This window comes from Nycticebus coucang, chromosome X, assembly GCF_027406575.1.
Source record: "Nycticebus coucang isolate mNycCou1 chromosome X, mNycCou1.pri, whole genome shotgun sequence".
Lineage (NCBI taxonomy): Eukaryota > Metazoa > Chordata > Mammalia > Primates > Lorisidae > Nycticebus > Nycticebus coucang.
Window position 1 is genome coordinate 187,143,504 of NC_069804.1, and position 27,870 is coordinate 187,171,373.

Genomic DNA, 27,870 nt, shown 5'->3' on the forward strand with positions numbered 1-27,870 from the left:
GATTTATGTCTCTGGCTCAATTCTGGTAGATTCTTTTTGTAGCTCTGCATCCTCTTGTCTTCCCGGACTACTCTATGGTGTTTGACGTTAAAGCTACTCTATGGTGTTTGACGTTAAAGCGAGTGTAGCTAACCCAACGTGTTACACTCAGAGATACTCCAGTCATTCCAGTCGGAACTACCACTCCCGGAATGCAGTACGGCTCCTGGGACGTGTATGTGGGTTTAGGTGGGAGACTTTAAATGTGATAGGCCCCGCCTCAACGCCTGCTCACCATTGGAGGAGAGCTCGCACTCCCAGGAGGCCACGCGTAGGCGGGGCGCTTTACGCGGAAGTCAGCAGCGTCGGGTACTATCCTCCCCTGGGAACCCGCACTTGGGGACCCGGCACTGACTCTCGACCCTCGGTCCACAGCCCACGCGCCTTTAGAGGGTACCTGGACAGGTAAACAGAGCTGGATGCACTCTGCTGAAGGCAGGGAGACAACGGCGGAGGGAGGGCGGAGGTGTCGACGGGAAGGTGCTGGGGTGGAGCGAGGAAGCAGTGTTAATGGTGACTTGTGCTTCTCTGGTGTGTACAGTTCTAATTGTCTGGCAGGTCCAGCTTTGGCTAAGTGCGTTTTATGCCGCTGAAAAGGCCTCCACTTAAAGAGTGTCAGAATGTGTCAATTAAGTTCTCATTACAGAAGGGAAAAAATGATAACTTTTCCTCAGTTTGCGTTCTGCAAGACCTTTCTGTGGCTTTTGAATCTTTTGAGAGATCGACTGAGTCTCCTAAAAAACTCCGCATCCTTGTTCGATGACGTAACTTTCTGCTTCACCATCTGCTTAATGTTCCTTCATGGGTTCCTAGCCCCTGTTCGCCCTACCGCCACCTCCCACTATTGACATTGCGCCTCTTCCTTAGTTAGGGTAGAAACTGTATCTTCGCCCAAACCTGTTTCCTCAGCTTCAGAACTGTTATTTTTATTACTAGCCAATGTTTATCAAACTCTGACAATGCTGGCTGGACTCTTTGGTAAATGCTTTACATATCCCTCTCCCATAACTCCCACAAACAAGTCCTTTTTATTCTGTCATATTAATTGTTCTCAACTACCTGTGTACCTCCTTTCTCACACCCTTGATCCCAGAGGATGCTGTCATGTTTGGAGCATTCTTTCCCTGTCCGATACCTGTGGTAGAGAGCAGATCCATTCGTATATTTAACAGATATTTATTGAACAGCTAACACATGCTATACACCCTTCTAAGTGCAGGGGGTACAGCTGTAGAGAAGACATAAGAGGTTGCTACTCTTACAAACATATATTTGGGGAGGGTGCAAACAAGAATAATCAAGACAATGTTTTACGTTGGTTAATGCAAAATAAAACGGTTGAATTGACAGGTTAGGATCCTATTCTGATACAGTCAAAAGGATTGAGCTGAGTAGGTCTAAGAGCATTGCTGCCCCCCTAAATATTTGTAGTACCAATAAGAATAATCTTTATCTGAAACCTGACTTTTCATAAACACCTCTTCTTTCCCCTTGTTATAGCAGTTTCTATTCATCATTCTCCTTCAAGGTTATTGCATCAGAATTAATGGTTTATTTGTCATTGGCTTGTTTCCTTCTAAGACCCAGACAGAAGAGTTGCAGATTGGATTACTATCAGCTCAGCTCAACTGCTTTATCTTACTGAGAAAAACAGTTTTATAGTGAAAATATTCTTACTATGCCATACTGAGTATATAATTATCATATATGTAAATCCAAAGTATGCTTAGTGTGTACTTATTTATTTAAAAAATATTGAAGGCAAACACTGGAACTTTAGTTACTTTGCAGGACAAAGGGCCACGTACTGTAGGATGTGGGGCCTGCCCACCATGGGAACATCCACAGAGTTGGACAGTGTGGATAGCAGGAGACAGAGGAAGGGGGACAGGGTGTGACAGCTAAGCGGGGAGGTGCTTCTGTTGTGGGTCTTAAGATGGACTGGGATTAGAGAGTGTTAAGGGGTGTATATACCCATAAATGTGCTTAAGCCACTGAATGACACATCTTTCAGTGGTGAAATTTGTGGAATGTGAATTATACTTCCCTCCAAAAATATAAAGGGCTGGGGGCTTTCTGGATGCAATATACTTTCAAGTGATTCAGAAAATGAATAAACTTTGTATGCACGTGGAAAAAAAAAACAAATATTGAAGGAATATTACATGACAAGCCTTATGCTGAGCACAGGGGAAATAGAATATAATAGTCACAGGCCTCTCTTCCAAGGAGAAAGAATCCTGACAGTATTCTGAGAAGACTGCTAAGGGCATACATAGGCTGACATGCACATTTCTTTCTTCCTCCAAGATGAGATAATCACAAAACTTTAAGAAATCCTCTGAACAGTTGTGAACATTTTGGCATTATTCACTCTTTTTACTTTATTGCATTTCTTTTTAATCTGTCTTCTCCACTGTACTATGGCTCCATTAAGTAGAGGAGTCCTTTCTTCAATTTTATACCTCCAGTGTCTACTTTGGTTATCATATAGTAAACCCTCAATATGTATGTGTTGAAATGTGTTGAAATGTCATAGACTCTCTGTTTGATCAAATTCAAATGACTTAATTTATACAAGGCCTTTTTTAGGTAAAGCCATCAGCCTTATTCCTAAGCTTTCTCATTCACCAGATGTGGACCATTCCATTTAATCAGGCTAGTTTATTTACCTTTCTTAGCTTGTTCTCACCTCTTTTCCTTCCTTGTTTTGTAAGTTTCTTCTAAAATGAGTTCCCATCTCTTTCCCAAGCACCTGTACACCCCCCTTTAATTTAATGGACCAATTAATTTAATAGTATGCTGATGATGTAATGATAGAAAAAAACTTAGTTTTCATTGTGTATTTCCTATGAAAAATTCTGTTAATGAAGTTTTGCAAGAATTAACATAATACAGCCCCTTACAATAATATAAATAATGATACGGAATGATTTCTTTTGATTTTTCACTATTACCATGTGCTATGTGATGAATTAATTCTTCCACTTCTTTATTTGAACATTCGTACAACCTTTGTTCATACAGCATGTTATGGTATCATTTGGTTTCCACTTGGTACAAACATCTTTTTTTTTTTTTGTTGCTGTTGTTTTTTTTTTGGCCGGGGCCGGGTTTGAACCCGCCACCTCCGGCATATGGGACCGGCGCCCTACTCTTTGAGCCACAGGTGCCGCCCTTGGTACAAACATCTTTGAGTATTATTTTCTCCTTAGTCTGGGATAATTTATGTGTTAATGTTATTCTGTCACATTGTCGTTTTCAGAATGTCAGAAGTCTCCGTTCTTAAAGTGTTATTCCATACAGGTATCTTTCAGTTGTAAATCATTACTGCAAAAAACACTGTCTTTATAGATCATTAAAAGCACATAGGAATACAATAGTGCTTAAGTAATGACTATCATGACTTTAGGATATGCCAATCTAATATCAGCCAGATAACTTATAAGACACTAAAAAATAAACATCATTTTAGGGGCGTTCTTGACCCCCATGCCTTCATAGACATGAATGCAAGTGCAACACTGAATTGTGTGCCATTGCCCATTTATAAGATACACATGTAGATGATCCAAAATATTTTTATACATTTTTGGTGTTATCAAATAAAAATACAGAATTCAAAGATGTCTCAGAACACTTGGACTTGAGTGTGAGAAACACTGAATTGACCTTTCACCCTACTTAGTTTCCTGAAACTATCTTTAACTTCTACTCGAAGATGGTTCCACTGAGGAGGAACATTTTCATCATTGCTGGTCTGTTTTATTACCAAATTATTTTATGCAAGCAGCCCTTACTCACAAAGGGGCATATTCCAAACTTAATTTTATAAGCTTATATGAAACTCTGGGTGCATCTTCCTCTATAAATAATGCTATCCATGACAATTTAGATTGTTATGACAACCAGTAGTACTTTTAATTTTAATTTAGTGGATTTCAAGATCTTCCCCACAATTTATAATCATTCCTCTATTAAAAAATGCATCTAGAATTCTCATTTGAATTCCCCTATTCTTTTTTTGGAATTCCAGCAACTGGAACAAAAATATCCTTTTCTTAGAACCTTAACACAGTTAAGAGACAGGCTTTTCTTACTCCAAGCTCTTGTAATTTACCTTTCTTGTTTATAGCTCTAACGACAGGCCTCAAATATCAGTGACAAAAAAGATGAGATAGACATTTTGAAGAGGAAAGGGAGGCAAGTTGGGGTGATGAGTATATGGAAAAGGAAAAGTTGGATTGATTTGGAAAGAATGGTGAGTTCTAAAATGGAGTTTTGCATTGCTTTCCAGCTTTTGGCCAAAGTCAAGTGTATTATCTGTTCTTATTAGTTTAAAATGGTGGTTTGTTATGAGTCAATTGTTTTCTCCAAAGAGCTGTGTTGAACACCTAATCCTTGGTGCCTGTGAATGGGACCTTGTTTAGAGATAGGGTCTTTGTAGATGTAATTGAGGTATAATTTAAAATGAGGTTATACTGGAGTAGAGCGGGCTTTTGATCCAATATAACTGGTGTCCTCATAAGAGGAAAAGAGACACAGAAAGAATGTTATGTGACTTAAAAGACAAAGGTTGAAATGCTGCAGCTCCAAGCCAAAGAACACCAAAGATTGTGAGCAAACTATCAGAAACTAGAAAGTAACAAGGAAGAATTCTGTCCTCCAGGTTTCAGATGGAGCAGGGCTCTGCCCACATCTTGGTTTTGGATTTCTGGTCTTCAGAACTGAGACAGGAAAGTTCTGTTGCTTTAAGCCACCTAGTTTTGAATACTTTACTATGGCAGCCATGGAGAAGTAATATGAGATTCTTAGTAGGAATGAAGTAGAATTGGGATGATGGCTCTTGGGAACAAGTGGGGAGTGAATAGGAGAACAGGGAGGAACATTGTGGAATCAGGGCTTTCCTTTACATTGCATTATCTTTTTTTTCTTCTCTGTGGCTTATCCTTTTATTTTCTTCTGGATTATTATCTTTATATAGAAGTTTATGGCTTAAATACTGGTGTTCACTTACTGCTAATAATTAGCAGAGCCAGGTTTTCTGACTTCAAATGTAGTGTTCTTTCTACTGCAGTGGTTTATATTACCCCAGTATTCATCATGACATTAAAAATCCTATTGCAAGAGAGTTACAGTGGGGGCAAGTGAGACTTTGATTATAGGCAGCATTTTTAGTAGTATAGAAGAGAGGAAAGAATTCCTATTAGTGACATCTGGGAGGATAATAAAGTTTCTGTTTCTATATACCCAGTGTTTAATAGACATTTTACTTGGGGACTACTTTTATTGAAAAAAAACACTGCGTCTGTATAACTTACAGCCAGTGTTCCTAGTTATACTCTGAATAATGTGCTCCCTGTTCCAGGTGACTATACTTCATGTAAATTTGAAAAATTTGAAAACTACTGTCATAAACCTTCTTTGACGTTAAATATTTCTAGCTCCTCCAGCCATTCTTCAGGTGACACTGTCTCCATGTCTTTCAGCCATAGTGTCTCCTTCAGTCTAATCTGAAAATATTATACCCAGAATTGAATTTATTATTCCACATGTGTTCTAACCAGCACAGGGTATAATGGCAGTAGTACTTAACAAGATCAGAACACCCTATTTCTTAATATAATTTTAGATAATGTAAGAATTTTCATCAGTATCTCATGTTGTTGGTTTATAAAGATCTTATGGTTCATTAAAACACTGGATCATTTTGTATTAATTGTTGCCAAGCTCAGTTTTCTTGAAGCTGCTCAGAGACTTAGGTTGATACTTTTTCATATCTCTGGCTCAGGGACAGATATGATTTCTTATCTCTGTTTCTCTTTGTGTGTTTGTTACCCTCCACCTTATATCTTTTTCAGCCTAAGCCTTCTTTGTTATAAAACTTCATTGCCTAATTTGTAGTCTTCATTGTCTGCATGAGTAAAGACAGTTAGGAGCTGATACTTGTCCTTCATGAGGCGAATTTCCCTTTGGCTTCTGGGCTACCACACTTACCTAGCCTTTTTCACTTTCCTAGTTGGAAAGAGTCCTCCTCACTCTTCTTTGTGAGTCTTTATCTGTCTTTCAACTGTTGGTTGTGCTTTGGGTTTTATCTTTGGTACTATTCTATTTTTATTTATGCAGTATATCTTCAGCATATAATCATGTTTAAAATGGAAGGTCTAGATGAGTTCACCTGGAAATAAGAGTGCATAGAATCACTGCCTGAGGAAAATCAGCAGTTAGAGGTCAGGAAGAAGAGGAAGAATGAGCAAGAAGAAAGAACAGCCAGAGATGTAGAAGTGTTTCAAAAAGGAGGGTTGGTCACTGGAGTTGACTGTTACTGAGAGATTGAGTAAGGTAAGAATAGAGAAGTGACCACTGTACTTTGCAACGTACAGGCTTTTGATGATGACATGGTTTTGTGGAGTGTTAAGGGAAAAAACATTATATTAAGTTGAAGAGTTAAAAGGAGATAGAGAAACATAGCTAGTGTGTAGACAATGATTTTAAGAAACAGAACAGTATGATACATGGTCAAGGGAGGCTTTTAGGATCAGAGGAGTTAAAGTCTCAGACAGTGATGTGGAAACTATAACTTGCTACATATGTGTAAGAATTCTGGAAAGAAGATGGCTGAGGACATGACCCTGGTTAGCAACCTAATTCACAGAGAATAAAGACAAGACTCTGAGAAGGGTTCGCCTCAAGAAACAGATGAGAGCCTTCTGCTCTGTGTGTTTTCTTCAGTTCTGGGATTCCAATAAAGGGTCAGCAAATTTCCTGACCTCATTAACTTTATAGTCTGGTGCCATGTTTCAGAAAGTATTATTGTGTCAGTAACCTTCATCCAGACAGGCTTGTTTTAAATACAGATTCCAGGACCCCACCTTAGGCCTACAGAATCAGAATTTTAGGGGATGATGCTAACCAAGCATTTGCATTTTTAGCAAGTAACTCTTACTCTGCCACCTAAAATGATTCATATTCTCACTATAATTTGAGAACCACTAGTATGTTGAGTAAAACTGAACATGTTAACCAATAACATTAAGTTTAGCAGTTAACTGAAGACTAGTAAGGCATTTTGTTCATCTCTTATAAGTTTATTCCATTGAGAGAAACTGGGATGTTGTGTGGAGAGGAAGCACATATTCATAGCCAAACATAAGGAAAATAATCTTAAATTGTTTTAGTAATGTTTTGTTTCTAAAGGGTCTTACCATAATTTTTAAAACTCTCCCTATCTTGTGGAAAGTTTGGGTTATTTTCGCTTTGTTTCTATTATGTATAAAGCCTTAATACTAGAGAGTGTATATAATAAAGGGATAAGAATATGGATTCTAGAACCATACTGCCTGGGTTTAAATAGCAGGTCTGTCACTAGTTCTGTAATTTTGGGCAAATTAAAGTCATCTGTAATAGAAGTGTCATAATAGTGTGTAATCTCATTGAGTTGTGAGGAGTAAATGAATTAATAATTTTAAAGTACTTAAAAGGGTGGATGATATATAGTAAACAAATATAATAGACATGTTAAATATTGGCTATTATTATTGTTAATAATTATCTTTGTGAATCTAGAGTCTTAACTTCTGTTGAACTATTTCCCTAGGATAAATTTTCGGAGTGGCATTAAAGACTGAGGACTTCTATATGTCCCTTTGCTATCTGTGGTTATTGCTTTTCAAAATGTGACATCACTTAGTGCTGTATAATTTGCAAATGCAACATATTTATCAATGGTGTGTGTGTATGTATCTTGAGTATCTCTTTATATGTATGCATATTTTCACAGCTTAGGTTATAAGCTTGTAGAAAACTGTGACCTTCTTGTTAACCTGTTATTAAGTATGTTGTTAAGTTCCATGTTATAGTACCTTGTTTGATACCACAGGTAGATGTTGATAAATGATAGTTAATTTTTGAAGATCATATCAAATAAATTTTCTAAATCTGTGTCTTTTTTTCCTTTTATTAGATTGAAGCCATGGCCATTCTTTTTGCTGTTGTTGCCAGGGGGACCACTATCCTTGCCAAACATGCCTGGTGTGGAGGAAACTTCCTGGAGGTGACAGAGCAGATTCTGGCTAAGATACCATCTGAGAATAACAAACTAACATACTCCCATGGCAAGTGAGTTCTGCTTTGCATGTGGTAGGGGCTGAAAGGAGGGCATTTTATTATTATAGTTAGAATAGTAGAAAACTAGAAAATAAGCCTCTAGGTAGATAATTTGAATAATCTGACAGAATGGTAACATTCACCAGCCTTGAAAATATCTGGTTTTATTACTTATAAATTTAACTTGTAATTATTTTATTCTGTCATTGAAATTATATTATTTTAAAGAAAGACAAAGAAATGTTAAATGTAAAAATGACTTAGCTCTAGAGCTTTAGGATATGGAAAATGATATAGATAATATAAATAATAGTCCTTTCTTCATTCTTTTAGTAAATACTTACTAAGCACTTATCTATTGCCAGACACTTTGCTAAGTGCTGAGGATATAAAAGAAATACAATATTTGTCCTCATAGAGATTATAGTTTAATGAGGGAGAGTGTCAAATCTATAGATATTTATTTATATGTGTAGTAGGGGGTGGGAGGTAGTGGGTACAGGGATGGCATTCCAGGTAGAAGGAATAGCACGTAGAGAAGTATGGTGAGATCATAGGACATATTTGGGTAACTACAGGTTGTTCTCTGTGGGTACTGCCCAGGATGGTGATGATAAAGCTAGAGAGATGGGTAGAAGAAAAGTCATATAGGGTCTGATAAATATGTTAAGAGATTGAACTTTATCCTGTGGACAGTGGGAAGGCATTGAAGGTTTTCAGCCAGAGTATGATGTGGTGAGGTTTTGCTTTCAAAAGATTACTCTGGTGGTTGATTACAGAGGGCATAGATGGGAAATCTTAATAATCAGATAAAAAATACTTCAATCTTTCTGATCAGTATGTGAAAATCTCTTGTTACATAAGCCATCCTTATTCCCTTAGTTCTTATCTTAGAATAAGGTCCTTATTTCTTTCTGGAGCTAACCTGTTATACAATTTAGGGTCTAGTCTAAGCTATTATGAGAAAGACCCCAAAATACAATGTTAAATTAAATGAGATAGTCTAGAGGTGAGTGGTTTGGCGATTTGGGGGTGGCTCTGCCATTCTCAATTAGAGCTTCCCAACTCTTTCTAAGGCAGCCTCTTCAGTTCTTATGATATCCCAGTGTTTGCCCAGAAGTGGCCTGATGTTTTATTATTAATTATAAGCAGAACTTCCTGCTTATATTTTATTATTCACTATGTAGTCATATAGATAACCTAGCTAGAAGGGAGGCCAGGTCATCTCTGGCTATGTACTCATAACTCTGTTACTCTGGAGGAAATTGTAGGATGTCAAGGGATCATTTGTAGTCTTTTACTCGACTCTTCTGGCCATCCAAATACTTGGAATAAACTATTTTTCACAAACATAGAATATGTCTCTTCAATGAGGAATGAAGCTCCAAAAACATATCTTGTCACATATTCTTCTTAGTAAAGTATCTCAAGAATGGGGAAAAAAGTATCCAGTGTACTCAATACTAATATGAAACCAATATATAACGAACTACATGTTCACAAGAAAGAAAAAACCACAAATATAGTTTCCCAAGGGGGAGGGGAGAGGAAAGAGAATAAGTGGGAGAACAGTTAGTTGGGGGAGGGAGGGCAAGTGGCAGGATCTCACCTAAGGTGCACAATGTGAGGGTGTTCAGCATACTTCCTGGGTGAAGGGCTCAACTACAACTTGAACTTTACATTAGAATTAAAAACAATGTAACCTAAATATCTGTACCCTCATATTAATTTGTAATAAAAATATAAAGAAATCTAGTAGAGAGAAAAAACTTTCCAGAAGAAGGAAGTGGCTAACAATTATCAAATAGTTCAGAGGAGTTTATTGGTGGAATTGGTGTGAACAGTTTCAGAGTAGTAGAGAAAGATATTTGGCCTGAGTTTCTGTACTTCCTCGTAATTTATGTCAGGACTCTATGTGGTCATTAATATAATTTAACGGGTTGCCCCTGTCTGTTCACTTGCTCAAAGTAGAGATCTGGGAGGCAAAATTTAGTTATCCTTCTGTCTCTTCCCCAGCAGCCAGTCACTAAATGGTATCTCCTATATCTCTTCTGTCTCTTCTTCATTGCCCATATGACTTTAGTTTATTTCCCTCATTATTTCTTTTTTTAAATTCTTTTTTAAAATCATAACTGTGTACATTGATGCATTTATGGGGTACAGTCTGCTGATTTGATACACAATGTGAAATGCTTACATCTAACTGATTAACATAACCATCTCCTTGCTTATTTGTTGTGGCAAAAACATACTCTATTCTTAATAGCATAGAAATGTATCATTGCATTATGCACATTAGGTTGGATACCCCCCAAAACCCTCCCTCCTCCCGAGTTCCTCCTCCTCTCCCCTCTCTTTCCTCTTCCCTCCATCTTTCCGGACTGTAGTTAGGTTTTACCGTTCCTATGAATGTGTAGGTGATTATATACTGATTTCATAGTAGTATTGAATACATTGGATACTTTTTTTTTTTCCATTCTTGAGATACTTTACTAAGAAGAATATGTTCCAGCTCCATCCAGGTAAACATAAAAGATGTGAAGTCTCCATCTTTTTTATGGCTGCATAGTATTCTATGGTGTACATATACCACAATTTATTAATCCATTCATGGGTCGATGGGCACTTGGGCTGGTTCCATGACTTGGCAATTATGAATTGGGCTGCAATAAACATTCTGTTGCACATGTCTTTGTTGTAAAATGATTTTTGATCATCTGGGTAAATACCTAGTAGAGGGATTGCCGGATCAAATGGTAGCTCCACTTTTAGTTCCTTGAGTATTCTCCAAACTTCTTTCCAGAAAAGCCATATTAGTTTGCATTCCCACCAGCAGTGTAGAAGTATTCCCTTCTCTCCACATCCATGCCAACATCTGTGGTTTTGGGATTTTTTTATGTGGGCTAATCTTACTGGAGTTAGATGATATTTCAAAGTGGTTTTGATTTGCATTTCTCTGATGATTCAAGATGGTGAACATTTTTTCATGTGTTTGTAAGCCATTCGCCTGTCTTCTTTAGAGAAGTTTCTGTTCAAGTCTCTTGCCCAGATAGAAATGGGGTTATTTGTTTTCTTCTTACTGATTAGTTTGAGCTCTTTGTGTATTCTAGTGATCAGACCTTTGTCAGAAAGCATAACCTGCAAATATCTTTTCCCATTCTGAAGGCTGTCTGTTTGCTTTATGTACTGTGCTCTTGGCTGTGCAGAAGCTTTTTAGTTTGATCAGATCCCAGTAATATAATTTTGGTGTTGCTTCAATTGCCCGGGGGGGTCTTGCTCATAAAAAATTCTCCCAGGCCAATTTGTTCAAGCATTTTCCCTGCATTGTCTTCTAATATTTTTACAGTTTCATGTCTTAAGTTTAAATCTTTTATACAGTGAGAATCAATCTCTGTTGTAGTCTCCTGTCCAGACTTCCTTTCAGCCAGTTCTCCACAGTTTAACCAAAGCATCTTTTGCAACACGCAAATCTGATCATTATTTTCCTGGGCTAAAACCTTTTGATGCTTAGTCATTACTTTTAAGATAATGCACAGTGTGGTTTATAAAGTCTTTATCACCTGGTATTTGCTTACTTCTCCAGCTTTATCTGTCCAGGCAATTATCTTTTCCTCATATGGTATACCATAAGTCATGTGAGCCAATTTTACTTTCCTATGTGCTCTTTTATCTCAGGCCCTTATGCTTTCTGATTCCTCTCTAGAAAACTCTTTGCTCACTCTTCACCTTGATGTCTCTGACTTATTCTTCATGACTCAGATAAGATATCATTTATTCTAGGAAGTTTTTTCTGTTACCCTTTGGCAAATCTCCATTATCTGCCTCTTTTATGTCCCCAGGGCACCATGTACTTTTTTTCTCTGCTATCCCATTTGTCACACTACATTGTAATTCCTTGCACTGTGATCCCTGTGAAGACAAGGACTGATGGTTTTTCTTCTTCCTATCTTTGGCGTCTAGCACAGTAACTTGCTAAAAGTAGATACTCAAAAAATTGTTGGTAATTTGGTAGAAAAGGTGTTGGCTTTGAGATCTTAGGTAAAAGCAAGGAAGACTATATGGCCTCTTAGGGTTAATCTTAATTACATGCACCTCCTAAGATGTCATCTCTTGTTTAGGCCTTAAGAGTCCTATTATTTTTTTGCGGCTATCATTTTAATGGGTAAGGCACATGCTGTTATGCTTTGTAGCTAGGGTAGAGACCTTCTTTTAATTTCTTATTTATTCCTATCAGTTTGACTTGAAAGAAACAAGTATATGGGGGAGAATAGACTATATCTGTAAATAATACAATGATGTTGACAGTATCAAACTTGCTTATACAAAGACAGAAGATAGAAGTAAAAGAGATGTTGCTTGTAACTACAGTAAGTTTTATCTTTTATTCTACAGTTATTTGTTTCATTACATCTGCCAAGACAGGATTGTATATCTTTGTATCACTGATGATGTAAGTAACTTGAAGACATATTGCTGTTTAACTATGTCCACTGTTAATATAGTCAGTTCATAATTATCTATACTTACGGTGGGTAAAGGTTATACAAAGCTTTTTATAGCTGCAAAATTTTTATGTATTTTGGATTTGCGCTAAAGAGCAGCAGATAACAACAACAACAACAACAACAACAAAAAAACATGGTATGTGGGTATGTGTGTATTAGCTTTGTTTTGGTAGAGGTTTAGCCTAACCTCTTGCAACTTCTACATTTATCCTATTATGTAGTAAAAACTGATGTTCAAAAATATGATTCTTTGGTATCACAGCTTCTCAAAAATTGTTTAACTGGAATTAGATAAAGTCAAATTATTTCTCCAATCAATAGTTAATGAACTTTTTAATGTGCAAGGACTTTGGAAAAACAAAATCACAATACATTGTGATCAGCTGTGTGAAACTGTAGTTTACATTGGTTGGATTGTTTTTTGAATATTTGTAGTCTCTGCCAGGGGTCCCCAAACTGCGACCTGTGGGCCACATGAGGCGGTGTGATTGTACTTGTTCCCGTTTTGTTTTTTTACTTCAAAATAAGATATGTGCAGCGCGCATAGGAATTTGTTCATAGTTTTTTTCTTAAACTGTAGTCCGGCCCTCCAACGATCTGAGGGACAGTGAATTGGCCCCCTGTTTAAAAAGTTTGAGGACCTCTGAAATGCTCAATAACTTGATGATGTCATCAAAATCCCTTCTCTCTACTGCTTTCCTTATTGTTGACTTCTCAGATGGGTTACCTTATTGTGTAGAGCTATGTTCTTATTTATTCATGTCCTGGGAAAAGGGACTGTGTCTTCTTAAGTCTCTTATTGTAGAAATGAGGAAACTTCCCAGACATGTGCTCTCTCCACTTTCTTTCATGTCTTACTAGCTACATGCTTATTTTTAAACTGATCACTGACAAGAGGTGTGGAATTGGCATGATTTTCATAGATCGAGGTTCCTAATTTTTATGATGTCACAGACCCCTTTGTCACTCATTGGCCCCTCCCAGAATATTTTTAAGTAAAATACATGATTATAAAAAAAAAGTTATATTGAAAAATATATATGTATAGTATTTAAAAAATTTTTAAAAATTGATATAGTAATGTATATGCTTCTTTATGAACTCAATAACATCTAATCATGGTCTAATAACTAATAATTTTGAAATGGTGATGAGTATAAACAGTATTTCAAATATCTGTGATGGTATATGAAAAAAGACATATTTTGGTGACAGAGTTACAATACTGTTTAATACTCAGGTTGTGAATATACTGTCTATATTCACAATTCAAATTTAGGTAAAAGATTGGTAAAAATAATTATGTGATTTTTTTTTTTTTCCTATCCGAGTACAAAGGCCACTTGAATTGGCTGACCACAATTTAAAAGCCCTTGGCTTAACTTAAACATCTTGGATGAAATGGAAATGACTGTCAGCCATAGTGATCATCACAATGATTTTTAAAAATTTCAGATTAATATAAAGGTACAAATAATTAAGTTACATTGTTTGCATTTGTCAGGTTAAGTCCAAGTTGTAGTTGAGTCCTTCCCCCAGGAGCTGTACCATATACCCCTACATTGTACCCATTAAGTAGTTTACAAACCCCTCTCCCTTTTCCCCCTGCCTTTTTCCTCCTTGAATTTAATTGGATCACAGTGGTTTTTATTCCTGGCTTCACAGTATTCTCTAAAATCAGGAAAAAATTCTAGCTATATCTGATATGACTGATATGAAAGCTTGGAGTAGATTAATAATATTGTGAAATCTGGGATAGTCAGAGTTAAGCCTTATATTTCTAATTTGATACACACACGTATACATAAACACACATATATACCTACTTTTTGACTGCCTGGGACTAGACAAGTTTATGTCATTTGATCTTTTCAAATGTACTACCACTTTTGAAAAAAATCAATGTTTATGTCAGTAGCATTGTCTTTGTGTATGAAAGACTGTGCTATTATTAGGGATTTATTGAACATCTTGTGCTGGGCCTTCTAATAGATCCTAGGAAAGATATGTAGGAAGTGAAACCCAATTTCTGACATCAAGAAGTTTTTTAACTGGGCGGCACCTGTGGCTCAAAGGAGTAGGGTGCTGGCCCCATATGCTGGAGGTGGTGGGTTCAAACCCAGCCGCAGCCAAAAAAAAAAAAAAAAAAAAGTTGTTTAACTTAGGTACCATTATCTTGCTAGACATATCTGGATTAGACTTTCAGCTCTGTTATTTATGAGTTGTTGGACTTTTGGTAAGTTAGTTACCTTTTCAGAGCCTTTGTTTCCTTATCTTTAAAATGAAATCAATGCTAGTTCCTTCTCAGAGTTACTGCTCAGTAAATATTAGCTGTTTTTATTATTGTTGTTGTTAATTATCCACATCATCTTTACTTTTTAAATGGGAGCTCTGTTTTGGTCTCTTCCAAGGATTTTGAACGTTCCCGAGCATTTAATTTTCTGAATGAAATAAAGAAGAGGTTCCAGACTACTTATGGTTCAAGAGCACAGACAGCACTTCCATATGCCATGAATAGTGAGTTCTCAAGTGTCTTGGCAGCACAGCTGGTAAGATCTTTCTCAGGATAAAGTATTTTGATTCATATTTCTTTTTTATTATATGAAAATATGAACATAGGGGGCCCTAATCTTTTTTTTTTTTGTAGAGACAGAGTCTCACTTTATGGCCCTCGGTAGAGTGCCATGGCCTCACACAGCTCACAGCAACCTCCAACTCCTGGGCTTAAGCGATTCTCCTGCCTCAGCCTCCCGAGTAGCTGGGACTACAGGCGCCCGCCGCAACGCCCGGCTATTTTTTGGTTGCAGTTTGGCCGGGGCCGGGTTTGAACCCATCACCGTCAGTATATGGGGCCTGCGCCTTACCGACTGAGCCACAGGCGCCTCCCGGGGGCCCTAATCTTCCATATACTTTTCTGATTATGTTACTGTATGCCAACATAGTATATGTAAAACTTCCCTGATTTAAAAAAAAATGTAAATGGGCCATTTTAGGGTAGAAAGCAGTGATGTTCTCTATTAATAGTGGTCAATGTATCTCAGGAATAGGAAGAACATTAAAGGTAATCTAGTTCTACTCATGTAATCATAAACGCAGTCAGCATGCCAAATGGCCTTTTAACCTATACATAAACTTTCTACTTTTCCTTGAGGCAATTTAATGTTTGAAGAACTCAGTTTAATCATTTGAAAGTCTGTTCAGGCTCAGGGCCCATAGCACAGTGGTTACGGTGCCAGCCATATACACCAAGAGTGGTGGATTCGAACCCAGCCTGGGCCAGCTAAACAACGGCAACAAAAAAATAGCCAGGCATTGTGGCAGGTGCCTGTACTCCCAGCTACTTGGGAGGCTGAGGCAAGAGAATCGCTTAAGCCCAAGAGTTTGAGGTTGCTGTGAGCTGTGACACTATGGCACTCTACCGAGGGCGACATAATAAGATTCTGTCTCAAAAAAAGAGAGTCTGTTCAACTGTATGAATCCCTAATTGTGAGCTCAATGAAGGTTTACATAGGTGTGTGTGTGTGTGCGCGTCTATGACTGTAGTCAAGACAGAAAGCATTTCTATGACCCTAAAAATTCTCTCATGTCCCTTTCCAGTGAATTGTCTCCCCTATACTCCACCCCAGGCAACTGCTGATCCGTTTTCTGTCACTATAAATTAGTTGTGTCCTCTCTATGGTTTTCTATAAATGGAATTATACAGTATTTACTCTTTTTATGTCTTGTTTTAATTATTGTAAGACTTTTCATATTTCATCCATGTGTAAATCAGTTTTATTCCCTTTTTTGCTGAGTAGTATTATATGCATATACCACAGTTTGTATAGCTATTCAACTGTTGGTGGATATTTGGGTTGCTTCCAGTTTTCAGCTACCACAAATAGAGCTGCTCTGAAATGCCACATAGTACAAATCTTTGTGTGAATATATGTTTTTATTTCTCATTGATAAATACCTAGGAATGGAATTGCTGGGTTATATGGTAAGTGAGATGTAATTTTTAAAGAATCATCACACCCTTTCCCAATGTGGTTGTACCATTTTACATTCTCACCAGCAGTTCCAGGCTTACTGCATCCTTACCTATACTTATTGTGGTCTTTTTAATTTTGTCCATTCTAGTGGGTGTGCTGTGGTATTTCATAGTGGTTTTAATCTACGTTTTCATGATGACAAATGATGTTGCATACCTTTTAAAATGCTTACTTTTGACCCACAAAACCATTTGATTACAAAGACATAAGCTCTAGCTGTGATTTTGTTGTGAATGAAAATAAAGATGTATTGTAATTGATTATTTTTTATTTCTCCTGTATATTTTTAATTCTTTTTGAGTATTATGCTTAAGTGTGTGTGTGTATATATATATACACAAGTGTGTGTGTGTGTATATATATCTCCTTTGAAATGAAGTTCATTTAAATTGGTAAATATAAACCTTTATTATTAAGCAATTGATTTGTTTCATGCTCTTCATTTAGGAAATGTTCATCTATGTGAAATTGTATGCAACATTACCAAAAAAAAAAAAATACCAATGCATAATCAAAAGTAAATAGGTTCAGCTGACAGCAAAACTTTTAAATTATCCAGTTTGTCATTAGCTCCAGATCTGTGTGTGACCCTCTGAACAAATCAGTGCCAGTTCCCTCTATAAATAGAGATAATGATATCATCTTTATCATAGAGTTTGGGTTTAGATTAAATAATATCCTATTTGAAATACTTAGTACAGTGAAGTGATTGGAACATTGTGTATTAATCCCTTTATAATTGTTAGCTGTAGATAATAACTTCAAAATGTTTATTACCAGTATCTTAGATTCTAGATCCTGTGAAAAGCTAATGAAAATAGGATGCATGCTGTGATCCCAGAAGATATAATAATAGGTGCAAAGAAACTGGGCCAGCTCTTACCTCACCATACTCAAGAAATGGAGAAAAAATTTTGGAAAGCCCTGCCCTGTCCTCCATGTTCCAGCTATAGTCCTTTTCTCATTTCTTCTTTGAGCACAGATTATGTAACCTATGTTTCCAGAACCTCAGGTGTATATTTGATACATTATAATACATTTATCTCTATTTTATTTAAAATAAGGTGACATTTTTAAACCACATTTATAGTTCATATGGAAGCATTTTTTTTGAAATTTATGCCCTTTTTATTAGATCATAACTGTGTACATTACTACAATTATGGGGTACAATGTGCTGACTATATATACAATCTAGAATATTCACATCAAACTGGTCAATACATCATCGATACAAAAGAAAATGTTACCAGACTTAGGAAAAAATATGGGCAGCATAAAAAAATGCTTCGTCTCCTACTGTGGAGGTATCAATAGAGACATAACTTATTATTTCTCAGTGTAAGTTGTCAGTCTTCTTATTTTTGTTTTCCTGTTATAAATAATGTCTAGGTACCATAAGTTCAAACTTGTTTTCTTATAGAAGCATCACTCTGAGAATAAGGGCCTAGACAAAGTGATGGAGACTCAAGCCCAAGTGGATGAACTGAAAGGAATCATGGTCAGAAACATAGGTATGTTCCATGGCATAGTTTCATGTGTGTGGGCAAAAAATGATAGCAGATACTTGATTGAGGTCAAATTATTCTAGAGAGGCTGAAACAGAACTTTCTTATCCTACTATTGGCAATTGTCAGCTGAAATATGGAGGTTACTTAACCTATGATACGGTCTGTTCGGATGAATGGTTTCTTAGTACTGTGACTGTTCTTTTTTTTTTTTTTTTTTTTTTTTTTTTTGTAGAGACAGAGTCTCACTTTATGGCCCTCGGTAGAGTGCCATGGCATCACACAGCTCACAGCAACCTCCAACTCCTGGGCTCAAGCGATTCTCCTGCCTCAGCCTCCCAAGCAGCTGGGACTACAGGCGCCCGCCACAACGCCCAGCTATTTTTTGGTTGCAGTTCAGCCGGGGCCGGGTTTGAACCCGCCACCCTCGGTATATGGGGCTGGCACCTTACCAACTGAGCCACAGGCGCCGCCCCTGTGACTGTTCTTCATTCTAAATTTGTTAGTGCGCTTAGCAAGGCCAAGTTCCAAAAACTTTGTGATAGTTCATTAGTGTAGAATAATTTGGTCTGTTTTGGCTGGAGATACCCAGATAACTTGGAAAGTCTATAGCTCTTGATTGAAAGAAAGAATTGGACCAAAAAACTATTGTATACTTCAAAATAATAAATAATAATTTCCATCTAATGGCCTATGTTAATTTTATCAAAAACCTAGCTAGCACATTCAAATAATATAGAAAATTACATTAAGTTTATTTTTAATTGTTTTATGTGGTGGTATATAGATTTAGAATGATGCTAGTTTTTTTTTTTTTTTTTAAAGCTCTGGTTCTTCCAGTGTGGTCTCTAGACTAGTAGCATCAGCATCACCTGGGAACCCGTTAAAAATGCAAGTTTGGGGGCCCTACTTTAGACCTACTGAATCAGAAACTCTGGGAGTGGAACCCAACATTTTTTTTTTTACAAGCCTACCAGAGGATTCCAGTGTATACTCAAGGTTGAGGACCACTCTTTTAAATACATCTTCTGAGGGGTAATAACTTTTACAAAATTGAATAAAAATGATTATATAATTGCTTTATGAGATATTTAGAGACATTGTTAAATTTCATGTCTGTTTATAATCTTAGATTTAGTATTTGAATTATATTCTTAGAACAGTTAAAAATCATAAGACTTTTTAAAAAATTTGCTTAGTTTCACCATCCTAAATATTCCTCTCCATTTTCTTTAAGTTTTTATCTGTATGTATACATACATAGTTATGATCATGGTTTATATTCATTTATTTGGAGGATGTATAATAAAGTGATTAAGATTTAGATTTTTGTGTGCCTGAATTTGAGTTTCAGTTTCACTTCCCACCTGCTCTTAGCTCTTGAGCAATTCTCAAACCTCTCTTAGCTTTATTTTCTAATCTGCAAAAAAGAGGTAACAGAATCTAAGGTTACCAGTATATAGGAAGTAATGTGCCTGTCACATAGTAAGAGCTGAATAATTTTTAGATATTATTAGTTCATTTTATGCTCATATTATTTGAGTTAATACAGCACAGGCTACCTAACCATGTCCTTATTTTGGACACATAGGTTATTTAGGGCAATGTTACTCAGAGTGCTGTTTTGCAGCCAGATAAGGTATTTGCTGAAAAAAAAAAATGTAAATCAGTGCTGTGCTTCCTTCATTGAGAACTTCTTGCTGTGAAAATATGATCAATTGGACTGAACAGTATGCTTAGAGACTTAGTTGAACCAGTTGCAAACACTATAATAACAATAATACATAAATAATGTAATAATACAATAACAATAATACAATAAACAATAGTACTGTTAAGTTTTTGTGTTTGTTATGTTTTCTTATTTTCTTGATATTCTCAGGAATGGGATTAATAATCAAAATGCAGAAACATTTTTATGGCTCTTGATACATATGTCTCTTGGCTATTGAAAGTGATTTCCTTTGATTAATTTTAGTTTTATATATCTAGATGGAAATTAGAGAATCTATTGAGAAAACCATTAATACTTATTTCAACTCTTTTTTGTTACCAAATTCATTTATTTTGCCTGAAAGTGGAAGAGCCAACTGCTACAGTATTATTTATTGCAGATGCATAAAGTTTCTAGAAAATCAACCTTTTTATAATCAACTCCTTTTAAATGACTCATTTATTTGTAGAATTATAGAAACAGCAAATTTAAGATGTAAGAAAAACATTTTCAATTATTTCCCTTTGATTTGGGGGAGCTTAATTGAAATATAATACATGTGCCATACAATTCACCCATTTAAAGCATGCAATCCATGGTTTTTATTATATTCACAGAATTGCACAACCATTGTTGCAGTCAATTGTAGAACATTTTTATCACTCCAAAAGGAAATCCTGTGCTCACTTGCAGTCACTCCTCATTTTCCCTCAACTCTGAGACCTAAGCAATGATCAATCTCTTTTTTGTCTCTATAAATTTGCCTATTTTGGACATTTCATGTAAATGTACTCATATAATGTAGGCCTTTTATGTAATGTGTGGTACTTTATGTATTCTGGATACTAGACCCTTATCAGATACATGATTTACAAATATTTTCTTCCATTCTGTGGGTTGTCTTTACTTCCTTAATGGTAGCCCTTGAAGCAATAAAGTTTTAATTTTTATGAACTCAAATTCATTTTTTTTTTTTAGTTGCTGTGCTTTGGATGTCATTTCTAAGAAACTGTTGCCTAAGCGAAGGTCGTGGAAATTTTACTCCTATCTTTTCTTTCAAGAGTTTTATAGCTTTAGCTCTTAAATTTAGGTCTATGGTTAATTTTGAGTTAATGTTTATATTATATGTGAGGTAATAAAAGGGTCCAACTGAATTCTTTTTAGTGTATTATCTAATTGTCCCAGAACCATTTGTTGAAAAGATTTTTTTTTCTCCATTAAATGGTCTTAGCACCCTTATCAAAAATTACTTATCCAAAGATGTATGGCTTTATTTTTGAACTATGAATTCTGTTCCATTTATCTTTATGCCAGTATCACACTGTCATGATCATTGTAGCTTTGTACGAGGTTTAAAAATTAAGAAATATTAATCTTCCAACTTTGTTCTTTTTTTAAGTTTCACATGATGGTACATTTATGGTATCCCTTGTTTCTCTGAGGTCCTGTTTGGTTTTCTTCATTCCTTTTTTTCTCCCTGTTCTTTAGACTGGATACTCTCAATTGACTTGTCTCAAGCTTGCTGATTCATTCTTCTATCTGCTTCAGTCTACTGTTGATCTCCTCCAGTGACTTTTTCATTTCTGTTGGTGTGCTCTAGAATTTCCATTTTCTTTTTAATAGAGACAGAGTCCTTCTCTATCGCCCTCGGTAGAGTGCCGTGGCATCACACAGCTCACAACAACCTCCAACTCATGGGCTTAGGTGATTCTCTTGCCTTAGCCTCCCGATCCATTTTTTTCTTTTTTTTTTTTTTTTTTTAGTTTTTGTGCATTTAAAAAGAGATATTTATTACTTTATAAACTTTTTAACTGTTTTTTAAGTAAATTGACTTCAGGTTAATGTGGGAATACTAGCAACCAGGTCAAAATAGTTGATTTAGTTAGGTAGAGTTTGCCTTGTGGTTATGTCCCAACCCCCCACCCCATGTCCATTCAATGAGAGCACTCCAACCCTGTCCCCTTCCCTCGTTACTCCTGCCCCCAATTTGAACTGAAGTGAGTTTTTCTCCTATTTGGGCATGCATTGGATTGTCTACTGCCTTCATATTAGTATTGAGTACATTGGATGTTTGCTTTTCCATTCTTGGGACACTTTACTAAGAAGAATGTGTTTCAACTCCATCTAGGATATTACAAAAGATGTGAAGTCACCATCTTCTTATGGCTGAATAGTATTCTGTGGTGTGCATGTACCACAATTTATTAATCAAATCCTGAGTTGATGGGCATTTAGGTTGTTTCCTGGCAATTTTAAATTGAGCTGCAGTAAACAATCTAGTGCAAATGTCCTTATGGTAAAATGATTTTTTTTCTTCTGGGTAGATGCTTAATGGTGGAATTGCGGGGTCAAATGAGAAATCTAATTGGAGATCTTTGAGGATTTTTCGTATTTCTTTCCAAAGAGGTTGTATGAGTTTGCAGTCCCACCAACAGTATAAAAGTATTCCCCTCTCTCCACATCTGCGCCAGCACCTGCAGCTTTGGGACTTTGTGATGTGGGCCATCCTTACTGTGGGTAGGTGATATTTCAGGGTAGTTTTGATTTGCATTTCTCTGATAATTAGGGATGATGAGTATTTTTTCATATGCTTGTTAGCTATTCATCTGTCTTCCTTAGAGAAGGTTCTGTTCATGTCTTGCCCAGTAATATATGAGCTGTTGGCTCTTTTTTTGTTGATTAATTTGAGTTCTCTAGAGATCCTAGTTATCAAGCCTTTGTCCAATTCATAATATGCAAATATCTTTTCCCATTCTGAGGGTTGTCTATTTGCTTTGGTTGTTGTTGCCTTAGCTGTACAGAAGCTTTTCAGTTTAACTAAGTCCCATTTATTTATTTTTGTTGTTGTTGCAATTGCCATGGAAGTCTTCTTCATAAAATCTTTGCCCAAGCCATATCTTCAAGTGTTTTCCCCTCTCTTTCTTCGGAACCAAATAGAAAACCACAAGATGAACGTAACATCTTACAGCCACCTGATCTTTGATAAACTAAACAAGAAAGTACACTGGGGAAAAGAATCCCTATTCAATAAATGGTGCTGGGAAAACTGGATGACCACACGTGAAAGACTGAAACTAGACCTACACCTCTCACCACTTACAAAAATTGACTCAAGATGGATAAAAGCTTTAAGTCTAAGGCATAAAACAATAAAAATCCTTGAGAAGAAATGAAACAGGAAAGTATGACCCACACACAGGAAAAATAACAGGAATAGAAACTGACTTTTGAGGGGATTCAGTTATTGGACTTAGAAAAAACTTCAAAGCAGTCATAATATGTTCAGTGAACTAAAGAAAATCTCGCTTAAAGAACTAAAGGAAGTTATAAAGACAATGTCTTACAAAATAGATCAATAGAGGAATAGAAATTATAAAAAAAGAACATAAAATATTTCCCCAGGCTGATATCTTCAAGCGTTTTCACTGAAATCTATTTCTCCCAGAGTGTGTATCCTCTAATGTAACTCCTCAGAGGCAACAGCCTTGGGCATGCTTATAGTCACCCTGGAATTACACAGTTCTCTTTGAGTGTCTCCTTTTTTTTGTTTTTCCTGTTTAGCTTCTAGCTGTTCTGCCTCTGGTACCTCACCCAGCTGCTAACCTGCACTAATTGCTGGCTATTTTCTCTATTGTTTTAGTGCCCCAGACATAAATTGCACCATTTATATCTAATTAGATTTGGGCTTCATTGTAAGCAGTCCTGGAGACTTGCTCTGACCCCAGGAGAGCTCTTCTTAGCTACCCTTTTCCTTCATTCTTTCCATTAAACTTCCGTCAGGCCTATAGTTTAGCTTGTTCTTAATGAAGCTGCCAGTCTCATTTTACTTGTTTATCTCCAAAATCTCCACCGTTTTAACAGCACCCTTAGGATTGAACTTCCTAATATTCTATTCCAAATAAAGTTTTCCCCTAGGGAAAACTCTTTGTTCTTAAAGTGTACCCCTCCCTCTGTGAAAAATCTCAGAGCCACTACTGTAGAGCTGTGAGTAAGAACAGTGGACTGCTTCTCTTATAATGGTACCCTTGCTTTACCAGGGTAAAGGTGAAGAGAAATCTTGTTCTTCTTGGCTTTCTTCTCTCAGCATGGAAACTCTTTACCCTATGAGTAAGTTGGAGTAGGGACAGTCAGGACCCAGTATTCTTGGTCTGTCACCCAAGGTAGAGCTTCTGTTCTGTACTAGGAGGAAAAAGGAGTCCTAGACCTGTCAGCTAAACCTTAACAGAACAGAGCTTCTATAATACAGAACTAGGCGAGGGGTGGGATGAAAAATGCTAGTGACCTATCCCTCCTGGGGAAGAGTATAACCCTCAACTCAAGCCTAGGGGATCAGGATGCTCCAAAACTATACTTGCCAAGGTTAGAGCTCCCATCTCACTGAGCTGAGGGAGAGAACAGGTCATGACTCAATGTCATAGATTCACAGTTCTTGCAGAGAATTAGCTCACTTTCATGTATAAATGTTTCTCTATTTGCTGTATGTCATTAGGATAGGGCATATGCAATTTCTAGAGACTTTTTTTTAATTTTGGGTTAATATAAAGGTACATATGATTAGGTTACATTGTTGGCATTTGTAAGGTAAAATTCAAGTTGTAGTTGATATACCCCTCCCTACGTTGTACCCATTAGATGGAAACTTACTGAACCCTCAGTGTCGATGCCCACTGTGGCACCCCATCACTGCGTGAATAAAAACAGCGCGGACATGGATTGAAGGTACATCCAAGAGGTGGACTTGCCTATCTCCAGGGAAGCCCTGAGTAACCTCTGCCATGGCCATTTATTCAAGCATTATATAACAGGTGTGGGGGCCCACATACTAGGATCACATGTTTAATGGTCGCTACATGCTCTTTCCCCACGGGCTCGACTCCCACCCTGCTGCACCACAAATGTTGAAAGTATAACACCTGCTTGCTAACAAGCGACTTATCTTATTAATGCCTGCAGCTGCTTGAGGGCTTGTCTCCGGGCTGCAAAACCTTTCCATGCGGGCTAGGAGATTGTCTCGCTCCCAGTGCCTTTCTCAAGAACCAGTGGCCGCTTCTATAAGCCTGGTGCTCAGTCTCCTACATGTCCCCCCTTTTTTTCATTTAAGATATTCTTGTACGAGGTAAGGGAGAGACCCAGTATCGCAGTTGTCTGTTTCGTCTGTTGTTCTTATCAAATAGCTCTCCTTCCAGTTAAAGAACAAAACAGCTATGATTTAATATTAATAAAAATAAATTTAAAAAAAGAACAAAAAGCACAAAATAATTAACAAAGCTATTCCAACAAAACCGGTGAGGGCCCTCAAAGAAGAAAAAGGAGAAGGAGCAGCCACACTGTTGACAGTATTTAGAACTTCCATTCTTGTGACAGATTACACTCTTAAGGGTGAGAGGACTGGGGATCACTTCCATACATGATAGATTCAACAAATGAAATTCTCTCACCTTTGCCAATGTCAATGCAGTTATTGCCAGGAACAAGAAGTTTGCTGGTGGGGATTTACCTCGCATGTCAACCACCTCAAGCTGCTTGCTTTTGTTCATGATCTTGTTAGAGCCCAGAGGATGCATGCTGAGCTCACCCAGGCTTAGATAATGGGGAGCTCCCTAAAGGGTGGAACCCTGTATCAATCCTTCCTCTCTGAACAGAAGCTCTAACTGCCATTGAGAAAAGGATGCTGACCACTCCAAGCTACTTCCTGCTGAAACTGGATGATGATATAGAGGAGCAGTTAGAGGTTCCTCAGAGGAGGTCGATCTAGGCTTCACAGTAAATGGAAATCTGGGTTGATAATTTGGAGTAAAGTACTAGGGTATTCTTTTATTGAAATTTACTCAGACCCAGGAGATTGGAGTTCCCGGTTTAGGCTGGGATGAGGGAACCTTGTATCAGTAGAAGGGGTCAAAGCACTGGTGAGGTCTCTTGTTCATAATGAGGTTTAATCTGGCAGGCAGGAAGTCATTGCTTTTCTTGTTGTTCTGTAATGACATGAGCAAAACCTTTACCCCACTGAAGCATGTAGCCAGGTTCCCATTCAGACATATCAGGATTTTTATAGAAAATGGGTGGTTGTGGGCAATGCCTGTGGCTCAGTGAACAGGGTGCCAGTCCTATATACCAAGGGTCGTGGGTTTGAACCTGGCCCCGGCCAAACTGCAACAAAAAATAGCCGGGCATTGTGGTGGACACCTATAGTTCCAGCTACTGGGGAGACTGAGGCAAGAGAATTGCCTAAGCCCAGGAGTTGGAGGTTGTGGTGAGATATGATTCCCCGGCATTCTACCGAGGGTAATAAAGTGAGACTCTGTCTTTAAAAAAAAGAAAATGGGTTGTTGTATCTGACAAGGTGGTAGCTGGGTAAGAGATGTCCACTGACATTTAGCAGCTTTATTTCCCTCATTGTTGAGATTCAAAAAATTAAGGGTGAACAGAGCTTTAGTAAGAATATATCTAGGACTGTTATTCAAGAAGAGTATACAATCTCCCCCTTTCTGTTTAAATATCATGTCTTTTAATGTTTTGTGGTGGTGCTCAATAATGGCTTGACCTTGAGAATTATAGGGAATACCATGAGAAAGTTGAATATTCCCAAAAGATAAGAAGGTATTTTATCTTTGAGCAGAATATGAAGGTGCATTGTCAGTTTTAATAGATGTAGGGAGTCCCATAATATTAAAACATTCTGGTAAATGTTGAATGACATGGTGAACCCTTTCTCCCAATAAGGTGGTAGCCCAGGAAAAATGAGAGAAGGTATCTATGGAATGATGAACATATTTTAATTTACCAAAGGATGAGACAATGGTCATATCCATCTGCCATATTTGGTTTGCTGTTTTCCCTCTAGGGTTAGTACCTTCATGAGAGGAGGGCATGTGTATTTTTTTTTTTTGAGACAGTCTCGACACACGTATTTTTGAACAAGGACAATTAGAAATAATTCGTTGTGACTGCATTTTTGTAAGGTGAAGTTTCTTGCAAAGCATTTTAGCATTAGCATGTGTATAGGAATGAAAAGTAGATGTTTCTTGGCTTGATCTATTTGAGAATTTATTGAAGTCACAGGACCCGGTAGAATGGTGTGTGCTCTAAATTGAGTAATATAAGGGATGAATATGGTGTCTAAGGAGTTTCTGGATAGACTGGAAGGGGGAAGAAATTTCATCAGTATGAGTAATAGTTGCTGTTTCAAGCTGTCTAAGAGCCAAGCTGGAATATTGGGAGTCAGTGACAGTATTCAAAGGGCAATGAAAGTCCTGGAGTAGAACAAATATAGCAAACAAAATATCCAAGTAATGAATATTTCTTTCTAATGAACTGTAATGGTTGATCCACAAAATGCTGACACAAGGTGGGGCTATTTAACATGCCTTGTGGCAGAACTGTCCACTGAAAACACTGGTAGGGTTTCTGGTGATAATAAGAAAAAATATAGTTCTCTTTATAGAGATCTTTCACGTCTTTTGTTAGATAAACTCCCAAATATTTCATCTTCTTTGGCACTACTTTGAAAGGAATAGAGTCCTTGACTGTTTTTTCGGCTTGGCTATTGTTGGTATATATAAAGGCTATAGATTTATGGGTGTTGGTGGAGACTTTACCTCTTTCATGCTTACATGGATGGAGCTGGAACATATTCTTAGCAAAGTATCTCAAGAATGGAAGAAAAAGTATCCAATGTACTCAGCCCTACTATGAAGCTAATGTATAGCTTTCATATGAAGGCTATAACCCAACTATAGCACAAGAATATGGGCAAAGGGCCAAGGGAGGGGGAGGGAGGGTAATAGGTGGGGCCACACCTATGGGCATCTTAGAATGGGTACAGGCGAAACCTACTAAATGCAGAATACAAATGTCTACATAAAATAACTAAGAAAATGCCATGAAGGCTACGTTGAACAGTTTGATGAGAATATTTCAGATTGTATATGAAACCAGCACATTGTACCCCTTGATTACACAGATGT

The 27,870-nt window shown here is 37.1% G+C and overlaps 1 protein-coding gene across 2 annotated transcripts in view; it reads left to right on the forward strand.

Annotated features, from left to right (window-relative positions):
• The first annotated feature begins 275 nt into the window (after window positions 1-275).
• VAMP7 (vesicle associated membrane protein 7) overlaps window positions 276-27,870 on the forward strand; it is a 94,999-nt gene continuing 67,404 nt past the window's right edge. Inside the window, exons 1-6 of one of the 2 annotated variants that reach the window (XM_053579730.1) lie at window positions 276-444; window positions 8,003-8,157; window positions 12,538-12,595; window positions 15,062-15,199; window positions 18,108-18,198; window positions 20,885-20,932. In XM_053579730.1, coding sequence (XP_053435705.1) covers window positions 8,012-8,157; window positions 12,538-12,595; window positions 15,062-15,199; window positions 18,108-18,198; window positions 20,885-20,932 — 481 coding nt within the window. In that variant the 5' untranslated portion in view covers window positions 276-444; window positions 8,003-8,011. The remainder of the gene's footprint in view (window positions 445-8,002; window positions 8,158-12,537; window positions 12,596-15,061; window positions 15,200-18,107; window positions 18,199-20,884; window positions 20,933-27,870) is intronic. The other variant, XM_053579731.1, reaches the window with a different exon arrangement.